Source organism: Urocampus carinirostris, chromosome 12 (assembly GCF_059441175.1).
Source record: "Urocampus carinirostris isolate Australia breed hairy pipefish chromosome 12, RoL_Ucar_1.0, whole genome shotgun sequence".
Lineage (NCBI taxonomy): Eukaryota > Metazoa > Chordata > Actinopteri > Syngnathiformes > Syngnathidae > Urocampus > Urocampus carinirostris.
In genome coordinates, this window is record NC_142360.1 from 2,040,633 (window position 1) to 2,059,048 (window position 18,416).

Here is an 18,416-nt window from a genome sequence, read left to right on the forward strand (position 1 = left end):
GCTGTTCGGTCAAAAATTCGGAGTTCGAACGCCGGTAATGCGTGAGTGCGTGAGTGCGTGAGTGCGTACGCTAGAGTGCGATGCTGAGCGGGTGTAGATCGCCCCCACCCCTCGTGACCAACTGTTATCACGTGCGCACTTGCCTCTTTTTGCTTTCGCTTTTAATATCAGTGAACGGAGTGTTTTAGCCCCTAACTATGCCTCCGAAGAAGGTCGGTGCAAGCAGGACAGGTGAAAAAAGAAAAGTTGTTCGTACAACTATTGCCTTTAAGAAAGACATAATAGCTAAATATGAAAGAGGTGTGCGGGTTTCCGATCTCGCTAGGGAATACAGCATGCGCCTTCTGCTGACCACCACAAGGGTAAGAAATCCTATTCATAATTCTTTTCTTTATCTTTTTTTTTTTACACATTCGTGTTAGTGTAATTTTTCGTACGGTAGATTACGATAACGCGAATGTACGATTAGCCTGGGTTAGCTCTATGTTTACGTCGAACATTCAGTAAACATTCAGGGTGTTGGAACTGAGCCCAAAATTCAGGGTGTTGGAATGGAGCCCCCTTTCCAATGAAGTGCTAGCCACTTGTGGTGCTAAATGACTTGTAAACGACCGTTTTTTATTTTTATTTTTACACGTTCATGTTAGCGTAATCTTTCGTACGGAAGATTACGATAAAGCGAACGTACGATTAGCCTGGGTTAGCTTCATGATTACGTTAAACTTTCATGGTAAACATTCAGGGTGTTGGAACGGATTAAAACGATTTACATTATTTTTAATGGGAAAAATGATTTCGGTGATAGAACAAAGCGGTTCTCGAACAGGGTTCTGGAACGGATTATGGTCGAGAACCGAGGTTCCACTGTATTTCCATTTTTCCAGCCACCTATATATTTATTTAATAACTAGCTGAATGTGTAATTTTTAAAATTGATGCAAATCATACTCAAAATATGTAAATTTTTTGACATTTGATTTTTCTTCCAGTTGGTGGGAGAGCAACAAGAAAGTCGACCGCTTCTGAGTCCATCAATTGACGATTTTCTCGGCGAGATCAAGTGCGATGTTAATTCCCGACCGGTGACCTCCAACACAGCAGGTACATAATTATTTTTTTTGAATCCCAAGATGATGTCAAGTCAAGTCAAGTCATTTTTATTTGTATAGCCCTAAATCACGAAGAGTCTCAAAGGGCTTCACAGATTGTTAAACTATATTACACAAACTATTTTCAACCGACAAGAGGAGTAGGTTATTCGTATGCAATGGAGTAGAAGTGAGTTTTAAGTTTAGATTTAAACATTTCCACTGAGGTTGCAGATCGAATCTCAGGGGGAAGAGCATTCCACAGCACCGGTGCCCGGATGGAGAACGCTCTCGAACCAGCAGAAGACTTCTTTGCTCTCGGGATCATCAGAAGACCAGCACCCTCAGATCGTAGGCTTCGGACCGGGACATAGTGGCAGATCAGATCTGAAAGATAAGAGGGAGCAAGTCCATGTATGATTTTGTACAATACTAAGAGAACTTTGAAGTCACATCTTTGGCTAACTGGGAGCCAATGCAGGTTAGCCAAAATCGGTGTTATGTGATCGTACTTTTTTGTCCTAGTTAAAAGCCTCGCTGCGGCATTTTGTACTAGCTGAAGAGACTTGATTCTGGACTTCGGGAGACCGGAGAGTAGTGCATTGCAGTAATCGAGACGGGAGGTAACAAATGCATGAATTATTGTTTCCGCATCAGACTGAGACAGTATTGAACGGATTTTAGCAATGTTGCGAAGATGGAAGAAGGCAGTTCTAGTAATTTGCTTTACATGCATCTCAAAGGATAGATCAGGGTCAAATATGACACCTAAATTTTTAACTGAGTCACTCTGTGTGATGTGACATTTGTCAATGTTTACAGCAGTTTAGCAGTGTCTATCCTATTATGCAAAACCAGCTTCCTGTCATCGTTTTAACACATTCCAGTGAAGTGGTTTTTCCTGCTATCCTTTGTCACCCCGCCACACAATCTAATTGACTCAAGAAGAAGTGAATAATGCTGAGCGGGGAAATAAACAAGCGGAGGAAATCAATGCCTTACTTTGATTATAAGCGCTAATATATGCAAACTTTCAGGACAAGAGAATCTTTTGCATAGTTTTCCTATTTTGCTGGAGAAGTTTCGAGGCTGGTTCTGCGGCTACTGTATTTTTCTTACTCCGGAGTATCATTTGCACATTAAGTTGAAAGAATATACGGAAACACACGAGGCACTGGAATATAAGTCACATTCGTTTTAGGGTTGTTTATGTAACAGTTTAGCTAAATGAATAAGGATGTCTTTGCTATGCTAACTTTAAGCGCAGGAGACGATGACACTTTAGCATGGAAAAAGACTGCCAAAAAAAAAAAAATTCCCCATCAGAAGAAATTTTTGATCATGAATGTATTTTAACTTCTTTTTAAGTAAGAAACATAATACTCAACTTAAAATGAGAATATTTATCTTATATGGGAGATAGATGATAAATTCTCGTTTTAAGATTACTTTTTTCTTTACTCCGTTAAAAATTATTCTTAAAATGAGCTTGCTGTTCTGAGATTGACTATATCAATTCTTTTTTTCATATATTAGATTCTATTTATATTACTAGACAAACAGGCGAAAATATAATATAATAATAATAATAATAATAAATTGCCTTCTTGATAGAAAATATTACTGATTTTAAGTATTTTTTTGTGTGTTTGCTTTTAGAGTAAGAAATATAATACTTAGAATGAGCAAAAATATCAAATATGAAAAATGGTGAATAGTTTCTTATTTTAAGATTTTTTATCCTGAGTTAATTCGATTTAAATGTTCTAAAGTCTACCATATCAGATATTTTTTTGATATAAGATTATCTTTATTTTACTGGAAAAGCAAGTTTGAAATACACCAAAAAGGAAAAACCAATCATAATAAATTGCCCCTTTTGCAGAAAAAAATGCTAGTTTCAAGCATTATACTTTTTTCTTTTAATGTCTTTTTAAAATGAGAAATATTTACAAAAGAAAAAAAAACATATATATATATATATATATATATATATATATATATATGTATATATATATGTATATATATCATATAGATCAGTTTTTTTGGGTCTGATTTGAATACACATCAAAAGATTGTTGTGACAATCATTGTTTCAATCGATTACTCCTGGCTAAAGATATTCAAGCTAAAAAAGGCAAACTCTATGCGAGCTGTGGACCGTGAATAAAACCCTGCTAGTGGCCGAAAGTGTTGCCAATCATTGCCAATTCATCTTGACTTTGACCATGAACGAGAGACAGAGATGGGCAGATGAGCTACAGTACAGCCAATAAGTTGTATAGTTAATCTACCTCGGGGTCAATGTCATGTAAACTAAGCTGCTAATGACAACATTGGATTATTTATACAAGAGAATTTAGCATCACCCGTTTCCTGATACTCACCCTCACATATTGTTTTCCTCTTTTAAAATAAGATTAAATTTTCTCTGTATAGCACTTTTCAGACAACAAAATGCAACTCAAAGTGCTATATAAAAACATTAATTCTCCAATAAGAATTGTGCTACAGCTGCAGGATTGCAATATTTTTTTATGGCAAGACTGGAGAGTAGAGTATTACAATCATCTAAACGAGAGGACATAAAAGCATGCATCAACAACTCCATGTTCGCCTGAGACAGAACTGAGACACTGGGTATATTCTTCAAATGATAAAAAAAACAATCACCTGAGACATCCTTTTTTGGGGAATCCAAGAGAGCAGGGAATTGCAATAATTAAAACAAGAGGAGATAAACTCATGCATCTAAATGGGAAAACTGGCTTTGTTCTTCAAAAGGTAAAAATATATATAAATTGCTTAGGACAATCTCTTTGGGGAGCCCATCAAGCAGGTATTTTTATTTATCCAAAGGTGAGAACGTAAAAGCAAGCATCAGCAGCTTGATGTTTTCCTGGGAAAGAAACAGTTGGACTATATTTATCAAATGGTAAAAGACAATCTTTTGCAACAGTCTTTTTGGGGAATCCAGAAAGCAGGGAATTACAATCATCTAAACAAGAGGAAATAAAAGCATGCATCAACATCTACGTGCCTGAAATAGAAAAGGGCAGACTCTTGCCATATTTCTTACGTGCACCTTATGGTCCTGAAAATACAATAATAAAAGCTAGTAGCAATAAAAAAGCCTATTTTACAAGTCTCTTCAAGTTAGGTTAATTAGTTGACTTTAAATCACATTTCCTACCTTTGCAATGCATGAACAATGATGATCCTCTATCTTGTTGTTAAGGATGGTATTAACAAAATGAGGTTTATTACCTTTACATTGTACCCTTTATATTTTTGCCTGAAGCTGAAGCTTGTCATTGACTTTCTCAACAATTAGATAATTTATATAACCCTCCAATGCATAGTTCAGGCCCTTTAGATGACTTTGAGATGATAATGATCCTGCTGCGCCCAAAAGGCATCAATTGCCTCCTTTCAGTATCAAAGAAAGGCATGTTAGTCTGAAATTCAGATATTGAGATGATTGTTCCCTATGACTTATTGCAAAAAACAACATTGATATACTCGGAACTCAGGTCGGATCAAGATGGGTTTTTTAGGCCCTATCTTACCTTGAGCTTGAAGCCTTACCTGGTACTTTGGTAATTTGATCACAATCTGAAAAAGTAAACACATTTTTGCACATTTTTTTCAGGGTAGGTCTAGGGTTTTCCAAAAGTGGCTATTTGGAGACAATCAGTTTACAACACTAAAACCTTTACAAATATGTACTTTACTTTTACTTTTAAAATTTTTTAAACACATTGAAAGAGTTGTAAATGTTTGATTTCTCTTTCCAGAATTCAAATCAATGATTGTGCACACTTGCGCGTAATAATTGTTCATATAAATGAATCACGAGTGGCGTTAGGCATTTTTTGGGCCGGAGGTCTAATTTGAAATAGCTGCCGCATCACTCTTTTCAGAATTTCATTGGCTAACCAATGTGTGAATCATAATTTGAATCGGTTACTAATGGCTAAAGCTTTTCGAAACTAAAGGAGGCAATGTTACTTTTATCAAACAGGCCCTTATAGGCTAATGCAGGCTGTGGACCGTAAAAAAAAAAAAGCCTGCTTTTGGCCGAAAGCGGTGTGAAAGGTCAGGCTAGACTATATTGGGAATACTTTTACAGGTCTGTTTATTTTTAAAAGGGAGTTTTGGAGCAAAACCAACAAATTACAAAAAGAAACGTCGAACAAAGCAGACATGCTTTTAGGCGGATTTTTTTTTTTTATCTGTCGGCTTTATCATGTGTTTTGGAGTAAATGTTTTACACGATTGGATTCGCTAGACCTTTGTAGTAAGGAGGCCATCATTGCGTACTTTCAATGAATTTGATGGCTGCAAGACGACATCTTTGGTGAGTTACCATGGCTTTATAGTTTTTGGGTATCCTGTTTCAGACTAATTGTGATGTGTCTTTAATGAGTATATTTTGAATCCCAAGAGTTTCCGAAGAGTGATATGTGGCATGACGTATTTCAGGGACTGGTGACATTGTGAAGAAAATTGTACGGACAGACGGTCAATTGTACGGACAGGTATTTGGTTATCAAAAGTCAGGCAGCCCGCCGGTGGGCCGTCAGAACGTTTAGTGGTTAAGTGAAGCTCAAGGGTGTCAAAACATTTCAAAAGACCCACTTTGGAATTAATGCCTTTTTGATGCCCAAATCTGTCCAGGCAGCTTCTCTCCCCCTCGTATTTGTAATTGTGATCTAAATAGGTCTAGTCACAGGCGACAAACAGACACTCTGATTACCCCCCGATCTCAGTCGATAAAAACTCTCAGCTGGTTATCTTGACAATTATCTTGTCATCTTTGAGCGCTCAGGGGAAACAATTCGTGAGCGGCTCAGGAATTTAGCCGGGGTTCTACAAATGTAAGTTTATATACACTTAACCAGCGCCGAACGGAAGACATTTTGAAAATTAGAAAGAAAACATGGAGTTCAAAGTAGGATTTTGCTGGTTTTAAAAAATGCCAAAATGTCCTTTTTTCTGTCGGATATAGACAGTTATTAATTATGGCCAGAATGACGTCACAGTTATTGGCCCAATGGAGGGAAAAAAGACCCCGAAATAAATCAGTTGACACTTTGCTATAAGAGAAGACAAGGAATTGCTCATCGTCACTGCCAAGTTCATTGAACGCATCACAAAAGTCAATTGAATAGAAAATGCTCTTTATTATCGGCTTGACATGTACTGTATTTGGATTGTTCTCAAATAACATGGCCATGTTCTCAATACAAAATCTAAATCTTTTTTCAGAATCAATATAAAATCCAAAAGAGTAATTACCTACAAAAACTTGGTGTGATTAATAAAGTAATTGATCTCGGTCTTAGTGTTTTTTTTACTTTGAGGGACTGTGCTACTGACATAAATAATGTGTTTATTGAAATCAGACAGCAGCACGGCAGCGCAGTGGTTAGCGCATGTGCGGCACAATTCTGAGGTCATGGGATCAAACCTTCCTGTGTGGAGTTTGCATGTTCTCCCCATGCTTGTGTGGTTTTCCTCCAGGCAGGTTTCCTCTCACATTCCCACAAACATGCATGTCAGGTTAATTGGCCGGTCCAAATTGTCCCTAGGTGCGAATGAGCGGGTGAGTTGTCTGCCTCTGTGTGCCCTGCGACTGGCTGGCAAAGAGTTCAGGGTGTCCCCTGCCCACTGCCCGAGGATAGCTGGGATGGGCTCCAGCACGCTCGCGACCCTACTGAGGATAAGTGGTGCAGATAATGGATGGATGGATGGATGAAATCAGACGCATGAACTCATTCATGCCCATGTTGGATTATGTGATTAACTTTTTTAGAAATGTTTTCATGATTGAAGTACATGCCTGCTTATTGTGATGCATGAACTATGAAGTACTGTAGTTTCCAAAAGTGTCTCCTTTTGTACATCAACTACTTCCTCCGCATGTTCATTTGATTCCGGGTACCGGGAAGATGAGCAGTTATTTCAAAGGTCTTAATTGCAGATTATTCTGTGCACAAATGAGATATAGACAAAGGCTTGGTAAAGTTTATGCCCCTGCTTGTTGTTTTCTCATATTCTAGGATGAAAATGTTGAATGTAAGAAAATGATTGTTTCAAACACAGTCCAAAAGCTTACCCAAACTAACAAAAATATGGAAAAAGTAGGGTTCATTCGAGCACATCTAAGTCACATAATTGCACGCACAACACAAGCATCTTGACAGAGGTTGCAATGATGTTTTCAGCCAGCAGATGGCATCACCTGGTAGAATATTTTCAAATTGTGGAACACGTCCTACATGACTGACTCTGCTATCTGTGTGTAAATAGGTAAGTGTAAAGTACATTGGAAAGCGCTTTGGGAGGTCTTCGTTGACTGGTTAAAGCGCACTAGAAGGGGTCAGGGACCTACTGCTCGTGAGCCATATATGGCTTTTACATGAGTACATGTGGCTTAGAGATCAAATGTAGCTATTGCGCATTACTCTGAGGCGTTCCAGAGTCAAGTGATTTACATTGTTGCAAAAAAGATGTAACGCTGATTAAAGACTTTGTTCAATCCAGTATGTAAAGACACATTTTCAATTTTCAACCCAACATACCCCCCTTTTGGCAGAAGGTCGCTAAGAAACCTTTTAAATGGAAGCCCATTAAACTATGTAAGTTAACTGATAATTTATGGAAAAAAAACACTGCTCAAACTATACATTAAAAAAACCCCAGGAAACCACTTAGAGTAATTTGATTGGGTGAGCTTTAGAGGTGGGGGGATATCTGCACACAGCGTATGGCACTGCCTTTCCTTTCTCGCTCAATGCAGTCTGCGCCGAAGGTAAATACGACAATATCCTCATCGTTCGGTTGGAAAGATTTGGGGGCCTGTAGAAGGATGGGCGCCACCAGGCTGTATTTGCCCAGGACACACGACAGAAAATGGTGCCCCAACAACCCTAGTGGTCAAGGGATAGACACACACACACACACACACACCCACGTTTATATCGTGTTTATATAGCGTTGCAATATTGTAATGTATGTATAGAGTGTGCTATTGTAGCATTATTGTAATGCATGTTTATTGTACGTAGTTGTTTGATAATCACCCAAACAAATCACCATTGTGAAGACCCTGCTTTTATTGGATTTTCCCATGTAAATAAATGTTTGAATTGACACACGGCAAACGTAGTGTGTTGTGTGGCTTTGGGAGACTACAGAGGAATACCACACTTAATCACGTGAAAGTGAAAGAATAGTCATGTTAGTTGTGTTAAAATTAGAATTGATTTACTGTAAAAGTCCTCAAAGCACTTTTAATGGTTAATTTGAATCTATAACAAATATTCTTTTTTTCTTCTTGCATTATTACAAATATCTTACGCCAATTTCTAAGCTTTTACAGCAAATGAAAAGCAGCTCAAAATATTGGTTATCGACTTCCACCTAATACTAATAATCAGTATCGGCCCTGAAAAACCCGTATCAGTCAATCCTTAACCTCTTAACCAGCTGTCGGGACGTTGCTAAACAAAATTGTGTCTTCACGATGTCACCAGTCACTGAATTATAACATGCCGCATATCATTGGAAAGCTCAAACTCTTGGGATTCAAGATTTGGGATTTCAAAATATACTTATCACGGATAGTCTGAAACAACATACCTGAAAACTATAAAATTGGAATAGCTCAGCCAGAAGCCCTAGGAACTTCTCCTCATAACACGATTCCCCACCATGGTTACCTTCACAAAAGTCCAATGAATCCAACTGTGCAAAATATTTACTCCAAAACACACGATAATGCCAACAGGTTAAAAAAATCCCCTTAAAAACATTAATGCATTGATTGATGATCTTCGTTGTATCCGTTTGTTTGGCTTCATTACTCCCCTTTAAAAAAAAAAAAAAGACTATTTCGATTATTTTCAATACTTCCGTTAGCCCCTCACCTTGTGATTGACACCGCTCTTAGCCAATTGCAAGCTTTTTTTTACGTCCCTTAGCCTATGACCTATTAGGGCATGTTTTGAGAAAATGTCATGATCAATTCAGCTTAATAAGTCTTTAGCCAATAGTGACTGTATTAAAGTGTGGATTGAGACATTCTTTAGCCAATGAACTCCCAACATAAATATGTACACATTTAGGGTGTGTATTCAAATCAGAGCCAAAGGTAAACATGCGCAAAGGTAATCGTGATTTATTTTTACTCACCATTATTATGTCCAAGTGTGCACGATTTACTTTCACAATGTCTAAAAATTGGCCAAAAGTATAACACAGGAATATAAGTTTCAAGGGCTGTGAATTGGTCATTTCAAAATGGCCACTTTTGGAAACGCCTAGACCAGGGGTGTCAAACTCATTTTAACTCGGGGGCCACAAGATTGAACAAACATTCTCTCAGGGGCCGGACTAATCAGGTAGGAATAATGAAAAGGAGAGATGGAAAGAAAAAAAAGAAAGAAAGGAAGAATGAAAAGAAAAGATGGAGAGAGAAAAAAAGAAAGAGACAGAAAGAAAAAAGAAACAACGAAAGAAAGAAAAAGAGAAAGAAAGAAAGACTAGTAGATTGAGGAGAAAGAAAAAGAGAAAAAGAGAGGGAGAGAACAAGAGAAAGGGTGGGACAAAGAAAGAGAGAAAGGGAGAAAATGAGAGAGAGATAAAGGAGAGAGACAGAGAGACAGAGAATGTTAAACAAAAGAGACAAAAATAGAAAGAGAGAAGGAGAGAAACAGAGTAGAGGAGAAAGAGGAGGTTGATGCAAGAGAGAGAGAGAAAAGGAATAAAAGGTAGGGAGAGCCAAAGAAGGTAAAAAGACACAGATAGAGAAAGAGAAGAAGAGGAACAAAGAAAGAAAAAGATAGACAGGGAGAGTGAAAGAGAGAGAGAGATAGAAGATGAGAGAAAAAGGGAGGATGAGAGTTAGAGTGAAAGAGAGAGAGAGAGAGAAAGAAAGTAATACAAGTACAGCCTTTGTGAGAGGCGCCTGGCTTTGGCAACATCAAGTGGACATATTTCAACCTGCAGCTCGTTTTTCTCTTGCGCTTCCCTCAGCTTTGTCTCGCGGGCCGGATTCAATCCCTTAGCGGGCCTGATCTGGCCCACGGGCCGCCTGTTTGACACCTGTGGCCTAGACCTACTATTAGAAAAATGTGTAAAACACAATGTTTAGTTTTTCACATTGTGATAAAAGTAAGGCTTCAAGTTATTGTCTCACCTGTTTTATAGCTAAGATGCCCATGCAACACTCTTTTGCTGCCATTTGAAGCAAAAAAAAAAAACAACAGGAAAGAAAACAAAAACATTCTATTTCTGTTTGTTCTAACTCATATTACTGGATGTTACGAGCATTTGCAGTGATGATTTCAATTTGGGACTAACTTCAGAGTGTTACCTTTTAAAAGAGACCAAAGCAGTCCATATTCTCCAAATGGTTTAAGAACAGCATTTACTTTACTTTGCAATGGGATTTTAGGCGAACTTTACAGGAACGGTAAGGGGTAATCTTTACTGAATCAGCAAAGCTGTTTTATTATGACTAAATAAATGTAAAAAGAAAGTTACAAATGAAAACATTTATACAGGACTAAATATAGACAGTGACACATTTCAATAGCTCAACGCTCCCCAGATCTCGTGATATTTATTTTCTATGTTTTGACTGCACATAACACTCTCTCGACTCTGTTATGATGCCAATTAAAGAATGCCAAAATACTGCAGCCTAAATCTATCAGTTTACAAGGGTCCCGGGAAGAAATAAATTGCTTTAGCTTTTTCCCATCTGGGTATCCACTCTCATTTGAAGCCAAGTCAGAAATCGTAAAACTGTCCCAAACAAATCTCCATTTAGATGTTGCTAATGCTCAGCTGGAAAAAAATAAACTCTGTCTTGGCAGTTCTGTCGTCAACATTGGACCTCCTGGACCTTAGCGAGCCAAGCGAGCAGAGGAACAACAAAGACAAGAAGAGTCCTCACGTGTCTCGGAAAGACAAGCACCACAGCCCGCATAAGAAAAAAACGATGGAGACGGAACTGATACAAGTGGAGGTGGAAGAGAACACACGGATGCCGGAGAGGGCGTCGCTGGACTCGGGTATGGTGGACTCTGTGCAACTATTGCTGCCTGACGTTGTGTTGACTGGGAATTAATTAGGCACTAAGTTAAACAGCATTCAAGTGAATAATTTATAGCTGCCTGGGAAAGAAAATAGGTCTCAACTACCAGCTGATTTTTATTAAGCACTCCCTACTAATGTTAGATCTTTTTGCGCTTTACTTGACTTATCAAAAAAGAAAATCATTCCAGAGTTGCATTTAAAGTACTGTAGCGAGCAGAGACGGGAGTCGTAGGCGGAGTGTCAAACAAAGGTGCCAACGAAAGCTGCTTTAATGACATTTGAACTTGCAATAACAAAACAAACACGAGAGTGGCTCGAGCCGGCCGAATTAAGAGTCCCCCTAGGAACTCGCTAACTGAACAATGGTTCCATGGGTGAATTATGTAAAACCCACTACACAAGCCCCCCCCCCAGAATTCACCCATAGTCAAAGTCTCTGTTGGGCCAGTTCCAATGGCTTGGACACATCCATGTGGGCAGGCTTAACCCTGTCCACGGAGACAGTCTCTGGCCTACCACCAATGTCCACGACCATGGTCTTGTCACCATGCTGCAGGACCTTAAACTGTCCATCATAAGGAGGGCGCAATGGTCCGCGGTGGGCATCGTGGCGAATGAAAACAAAACCAGCCGAGCGCAGGTTGGAGGGAACCCGTGAAACTGGCCTGCCGTGTCGCAATGTGGGGATAGGCACAAACGCTCCCGCAGTGCCCTGCAAGATGGACTTCTCCCTGGATGCGGCCCAGGGTGTCGTTGGGTCTGGGATGAAATCACCTGGCACCCGCAGCACTTGACTGTAAACCAACTCAGCTGAAGAGCACTGAAGGTCCTCTTTGGGAGCGGTCCTCAGTCCCAGCATGACCCAGGGTAGCTTATCGACCCTGTCCCCATCGGTGAGGCCGGCGCGCAGGCCCGCTTTCATCGAGCGGTGGACCCGCTCGCACAACCCGTTAGCCTGGGGGTGGTAGGCAGTGGTGCGGTGAAGTTTGATCCCCAGGCCCTCGGCAACCGTGTTCCACACCTCGGAGGTGAACTATGCGCCCCTGTCAGATGAGAGGTCTGCAGGGGGTCCAAAACGGGCGACCCATGTGCCGATGAATGCCCGGGCCACATCGACAGCTGAGGTGGAAGTCAGTGGAACTGCTTCAGGCCAACGGGTCGTCCTGTCCACCATCGTCAGGAGGTAAGTGAAACCGTGTGAAGGGGGCAGGAGGCCCACCAGATCAATGTTAACGTAGTCAAACTTACGTTCGGGGATGGCGAATGGTTCCAATGGGGCCTTGATGTGACGGTGCACTTTGGCGCGTTGACATGCCACGCATGAGTCGACCCAGTCCCGGACGTCCGTTTTTATCCCTTTCCACACAAACTTCTGGGCCACTAGCTTAATGGATGCTTTCCTGCCAGGATGAGACAGGCCGTGTATTGCCTCAAAAACAGCGCGACGCCAGCCAGCAGGGACAAGCGGCCTAGGCCAACCCATGGAGAGGTCACAACACAGCTTGGCCCCTGAGTCTCCGACCGCAACCTCCTCCAGCCGCAAACCAGTGTCTGAGCTCTTGAGCGTTTGGACGCCGTTATCAGAAGCCTGGTCCACACTCATACTGGAATAATCAAGCCCCAATTGCACAGCGCTGATGGTTGCTCTGGACAGGCAATCCGCAATCATGTTGGACTTCCCAGAAATGTGGCCGATGTCAGTCGTGTATTCCGATATGAATGACAGCTGGCGCTGCTGGCGGGCGGACCACGGTTCGGACGCCTTGGACATGGAGAACGTAAGAGGCCTATGATCAACAAAGACGATGAACTCACGGCCCTCGAAGATGAAACGGAAGTGGCGAATCGCCAACCAGATGGCAAGTAGTTCTCTGTTGAATGCGCTGTATTTACGTTCTCTGGGGACCAGCTGGCGACTAAAAAAGGCGAGTGGCTGCCAAGAATTGTCAACCCACTGCTCGAACACGGCACCCACTGCAAGGTCTGATGCGTCTGTAGTGAGTGCGACTGGGGCTCCGGGGGCTGGGTGAGCCAGCATGGCTGCCTGGCACAGCGCGGTTTTTGTGTCCTCGAATGCCTTGGTCCTCTCAGCGGTCCATTCAACAGCTTGATTGGGTGACCTACCCTTGAGGGCCTTGTAGAGTGGGCGCATGGCATCAGCGGCTCGGCGAATAAACCTATGGTAGAATGTCACCATGCCGAGTTACTCCCTGAGGCCCCGTGCTGTTGGCGGCTGAGGAAAGGTGGAGACAGCCTCTACCTTAGTTGGAAGCCCCATTCTTGGTGATGAGATGCCCAAGGAAGTGGATGGAGGGTACGCCAAAAACACATTTCGCAGGATTTATAATCAGGCCATGCTGACTGAGCTTGGTGAAGAGGTCCCTGAGGTGCTCCAAGTGTTCCTCTTCTGAGGAGCTGGCAACAAGGACGTCGTCCAGGTAGACGAACACAAAAGGCATGTCCCTGAGCACTGAATCCATCAGCCTTTGGAAGGACTGAGCGGCATTTTTCAGTCTCCGAACGGCATCCTGAGAAATTCGAACAACCCAAATGGAGTTATCACGGCCGTCTTCGGTATATCTAAGGGATGCACTGGCAGTTGGTGGTATCCCCGCACTAGGTCCACCTTGGAAAAGAGAAGTTTACCCGCCAGGTGTGCAGAGAAGTCTTGAATGTGCGGGACTGGGTAACGGTCGGGCGTGGTAGCTTCGTTAAGGCGCCAATAGTCCCCGCATGGGTGCCAGCCACTGCCTGGTTTCGGGACTATGTGAAGTGGTGAGGCCCAGGGGCTGTCTGATCGGCGAATGATGCCGAGACGTTCCATGTTGGCAAATTCGGATTTTGCAGCTGCCAGTCTGTCTGGATTGAGTCGTCGGGCCCTGGCATGAACCGGGGGCCCCTTGGTTTCAATGTGGTGCTCAACCCCATGTCTGGTCGTGGAGGCTGAAAAGGTGGGCTTCGCCAGACTGGGGAACTCGGCGAGGAGCCGGTGGTAAATATCACCGTCCAAGAGAGAGCTGGACAGACCCTCAAAAATCCCTTTGTCGCGGACACACGGGAGAGAGGAGAAATTCAATGCGTCAACGAGGCAGCCATTTTTCACATCGACGATTAGTCCATTGGCACACAGAAAATCTGCACCAAGAAGAGGAAAAGCAATATCCGCAGTGACAAAGTCCCATGTAAACTGCTGACCCCCAAAACACACGTCCACTGTCCGTGTCCCGTATGTGCGGATGGGGGTGTCATTGGCAGAAGTTAATGGAGGTCCAAGCTTGACATTTTTGCATTGTATCATACATCAGGAAGTGTTGTGTAAGACAGTGTTAAAAATGAAACATGTTGTTGATTCTGTCACTAAAATAGTTAACTTCATCAGAGCGAGAGCTTTAAATCACAGACAGTTTGTTGCTTTGTTGGAGGAAAATGAGGCTGAACATGGTGACATAAGCTATCACTGCACTGTTAGGTGGCTCAGCCTTGGCAAAATTCTGAAAAGTGTCTGGGACCTGAGAAACCAGATTCAGGAGTTCTGTGTTCAGAAAGGTCATGACGTCTCAGAACTTTCAGATGAAGACTGGTTGGCAGACCTCGGATTCACCGTGGATGTGACCGCACTAATGAACGAACTTAATGTCAAACTGCAGAGCAAGGGCCTTTTTGTGCATGAGATGTACAGTGCAGTGAAGGCTTTTATGAGAAAACTGCAGCTTCTCTCAAGCCAAGTGAAGGACAACATTCTGACCCACTTGCCAACACTTAAGGAAGCCAAAAGATCAGGCGATCACCTCCAAAAGTACTCAACCATGTTAGAATGCAGAGTTTTCAAGGCGATTTCAAAACTCTTGAGAGTGAAATGCACATGGTCTCTTCTCCCTTCAACTGCAGTGTGGATGATGCCCCAAGTGAAGTTCAGATGGAACTCATAGATCTGCAGTCTGACACACTTCTGGCAGATCACTTCAAGTCAGTCTCACTGCTGGATTTTTACTCCCTCAAAGAGGAGAACTTTCCACACCTGAGGAAGCATGCTCAGAGGATCCTAGTCCTCTTTGGATCTACCTATCATTGTGAACAGACATTCTCAGTTATGAAGTTTAATAAATCCAAACATAGATCCTCTATGACTGTTGACCACCTCTCAGCTGTCCTTCGCATAGCCACTTCAGACATTCCGCCAGATTCCAATGCCCTTGTTCAAGCCCAGAACAGACTGGATTATTCTCACTGAAGAGGTAACATGAGGTGGAGAACATTACAAGTTATTGTTTGTGGAAATTAACAAGTTAAAAATAAATTGCACTGGTTCAATGATTGTTTTTCTTATTTAACCAATACACCACAATTTCACATAGCCTAATATAAATATTTACAGAGTGCCATATTCTTCTGATTATCAGCATCAGCTATTCAAAATATTTAATTTGAGCATTTTACAATGAAAGAAAGTTGGTGGCCCTCTGACACAATTCAGGTTTCTCATGCGGCCCCTGATAAAAATTAATTGCCCACCCCTGCTCTACAGCAACTCTGTGTTGTTGGAGGTCGCCCGCAACGACGTCGAGCCATCGAGTGCGGGGTTTCCCTCGTGGTCGTCTCCAGCCTGCGGCCTTTGGGTCAAACTGGAGAATGGCTCGTGTCGGATGGTCTGGTGGTAGACGAAGGACATGGCCAAACCAGCGGGTGCGGCGTTGTGCGACCAAGGAAGATGCTCGGGGCTGGCACGTGCAGGCTCTGAGCTCTTTATTGGAGACTCACTGGGGCCATCTGATGTTCTCGATGGTTCTGAGAGCCCTGCTATCAAAACCGTCGATTCTTGTGGCCAGGGTGTCGTTCAGGGGCCATGTTTCTGAGCCATAAAGCAGGATAGAGAGTACGGCGAGGTTGTAAATGCGGAGCTTCGTCTTGCGTGCGATGGTCTGGTGCCGCCAGAGTGGTTTCCAGAGAGACTGCAGAGCAGATGCTGCCAGGGCTCTTCTGCGGAGAATCTCTGGTTTTAGGTCCCCATTGTGTGTCACCATGGACCCCAGATACACAAAGCTCTTGACAGGCTCTACGATGTCGCTACCAATTTGGATGGGAGGTGGATCTGGTCCATCACCGACATACATGAACTTGGTTTTCGTCCAACTCACTTGGAGGCCAAGCCGCGCTGCCTCTTCGCTGTAAATGCCCAGAGCGTCTCTCAGCTGGCTGTAGGAAGTGCTGAGCATGATGGTGTCGTCAGCATACTCCAGGTCAGTCAGGTGGTAGTTGCCGAAAGACACTCCGGGGATGCGCTCACTAACTCTGAACATCAGATGGTCGATGATGCAATTAAAAAGGTCCGGAGCAGCCACGCAGCCTTGATGAACGCCGCTGGAGATAATAAACCAGTCGGAGTCAATGCCGTTGATACGGACACAGCTCTCTGCGTTGCTGTAGAGTAGCTTGAACAGGGCTATGATCTTGGGCGGTGCTCCGAGAGCTTGGAGGATGTTCCACAGTGAAGAGTGGCAGACGGTGTCAAAGGCGGCCTTCAGATCAATGAATCCGATATATAGATGGCGATCTTTACGGAATTCACGGGTCTTCTCTATCAGCAAACGGACGGCAGAGATGTGGTCCGTTGTGGAGCGGTTGGGCATAAAGCCAGCCTGCTGGGGTCGGCGGCAGCTTCTGATTGCTGGAAGGGCACGGCTGAGCAAGGTCCTGGTAAAGACCTTGCCCGGGATGGAGAATAAGGTTATACCTCTGTGATTTCCACAGACAAGCCTGTCACCCTTGCATTTCCAGAAGGGCATGATGACTCCTCTGGTCCAGTCGGTGGGCAGCTGCTCCGATTCCCACACCTGGTTGAATAGGCAGGTTAGCCACTCCACCATGCCATCACCGCCGGCCTTGAGCATCTTGCCGGTAATGGCACAGATGCCGGGGGCTTTCTTGGTGTTCAGCTTCTTCAGAGCAGCTCTCACTTCCTCGGGTGTTACAGGGTCTGTGCAGCAGGCGTCGCTAGGAGGTGCTGTGTTTGCAGCCACTAGGGGGGTGGGATCAGCCGGGATGGTGCTGTGCTGCAAGAGGAGGCTAAAGTGCTCCTTCCAGCGCGCGAGACAGTTGGCTTCTGTCATGATGAGGTTGCCGTCTGAGTCTTTTACCAGGGCTGTCTTTATGTGTGGGCCGCTACGGGCTTGGCGTAGTAGACTGAATACGCGGCTCATGTTGTTGTTGTTGGCCGCGGACTCAAGCTGTTGGGCTTCTGCCTGCCAAAACCTCTCCCTATCTTCAGCAATGGCCACATTGCGCAGGTGGTTCAGTCTCCGATACTCCGTGAGGTCGCCTCAGATCGCTCGTCTATGATGTTTAGTGTCCTCTCTGATATCCAGGGCTTTCTCGGGGAGGATCGCGGGCGTCCGAGGACATTGTGAGCAGACTGGAGGACACTTTCCTTGAAGGCCGCCAGTCTGTCAGCTTGTCAGGAGCCAGGGCATCGAGAGTGCGGCGGATGGAGCAACTGAAGTCTCTGGCTATGTTGGGGTCGCTGAGTCGGGAGGAGTCGGGGCGAGGCAGAGTCTTGTGCTGGTTGGCTCGGAGCTTTAGCTTGAGCTGGGCCACCAGCAGACGATGGACTGTGTTGCCAAGCTGTGCTCCTCTGAACACCCGGCAGTTGGTTACAAACGACTTCCAGCGTCGTGATATCAGGATGTGGTCCAATGCCTTCCTGGTTCTGCCATCTGGGCTGTACCACGTCCAGTGATGGATGCATTTCCGGGGAAACCAGGTGTCAGCAACACAAAGGTTGTTTTGGTGGCAGAGGAGGAGGAGGCGGTTGCCATTGTCGTTTGTTGCGCTGTCAACGAAGGTGGTGCCGACAGGTGAGCCGGGGGACCAATCATTGCTGGATAGAGTGGCGTTGGCATCAGTGAGGATGATGGTGACGTCGTGTGGTGGGGCTTGGTCGACAGCCTGGTGGAGTTGGTCAAAGAACGCGTCCTTCGCATCCTCATCAGCGACATCGGTGGGGGCGTAGGCGACGATCACTGTCATCTTGCCGTGAGGGTGGAGGAAGCGAGCAGACAGTAGTCTGTCGCTTATTGGTGTCCAGCTGATGAGGGACCTCCGGAGGGCTTTTGGAATGGCGAGAGCCACACCGTAAAGGCCGGTCCGACTCTCTGGGCCACTCCAGATGTAGCAATGGTTGGCCTTGCCATCGTACTTTACAGAGCCCTGCCAGGGTGATGT

The 18,416-nt window shown here is 43.9% G+C and overlaps 1 protein-coding gene across 8 annotated transcripts in view; it reads left to right on the forward strand.

The window, feature by feature from the left end:
* pex5la (peroxisomal biogenesis factor 5-like a) overlaps positions 1-18,416 on the forward strand; it is a 238,467-nt gene that overhangs the window by 129,408 nt on the left and 90,643 nt on the right. For 5 of the 8 annotated variants that reach the window (XM_088349649.1, XM_088349644.1, XM_088349645.1 and 2 more), the window contains exons 1-3: positions 190-362; positions 990-1,101; positions 10,976-11,173. In XM_088349649.1, coding sequence (XP_088205775.1) covers positions 198-362; positions 990-1,101; positions 10,976-11,173 — 475 coding nt within the window. In that variant the 5' untranslated portion in view covers positions 190-197. Of the gene's footprint in view, positions 1-189; positions 363-989; positions 1,102-10,975; positions 11,174-18,416 lie in introns of those variants that run through there. The other 3 variants (XM_088349648.1, XM_088349650.1, XM_088349651.1) reach the window with 1 other exon arrangement.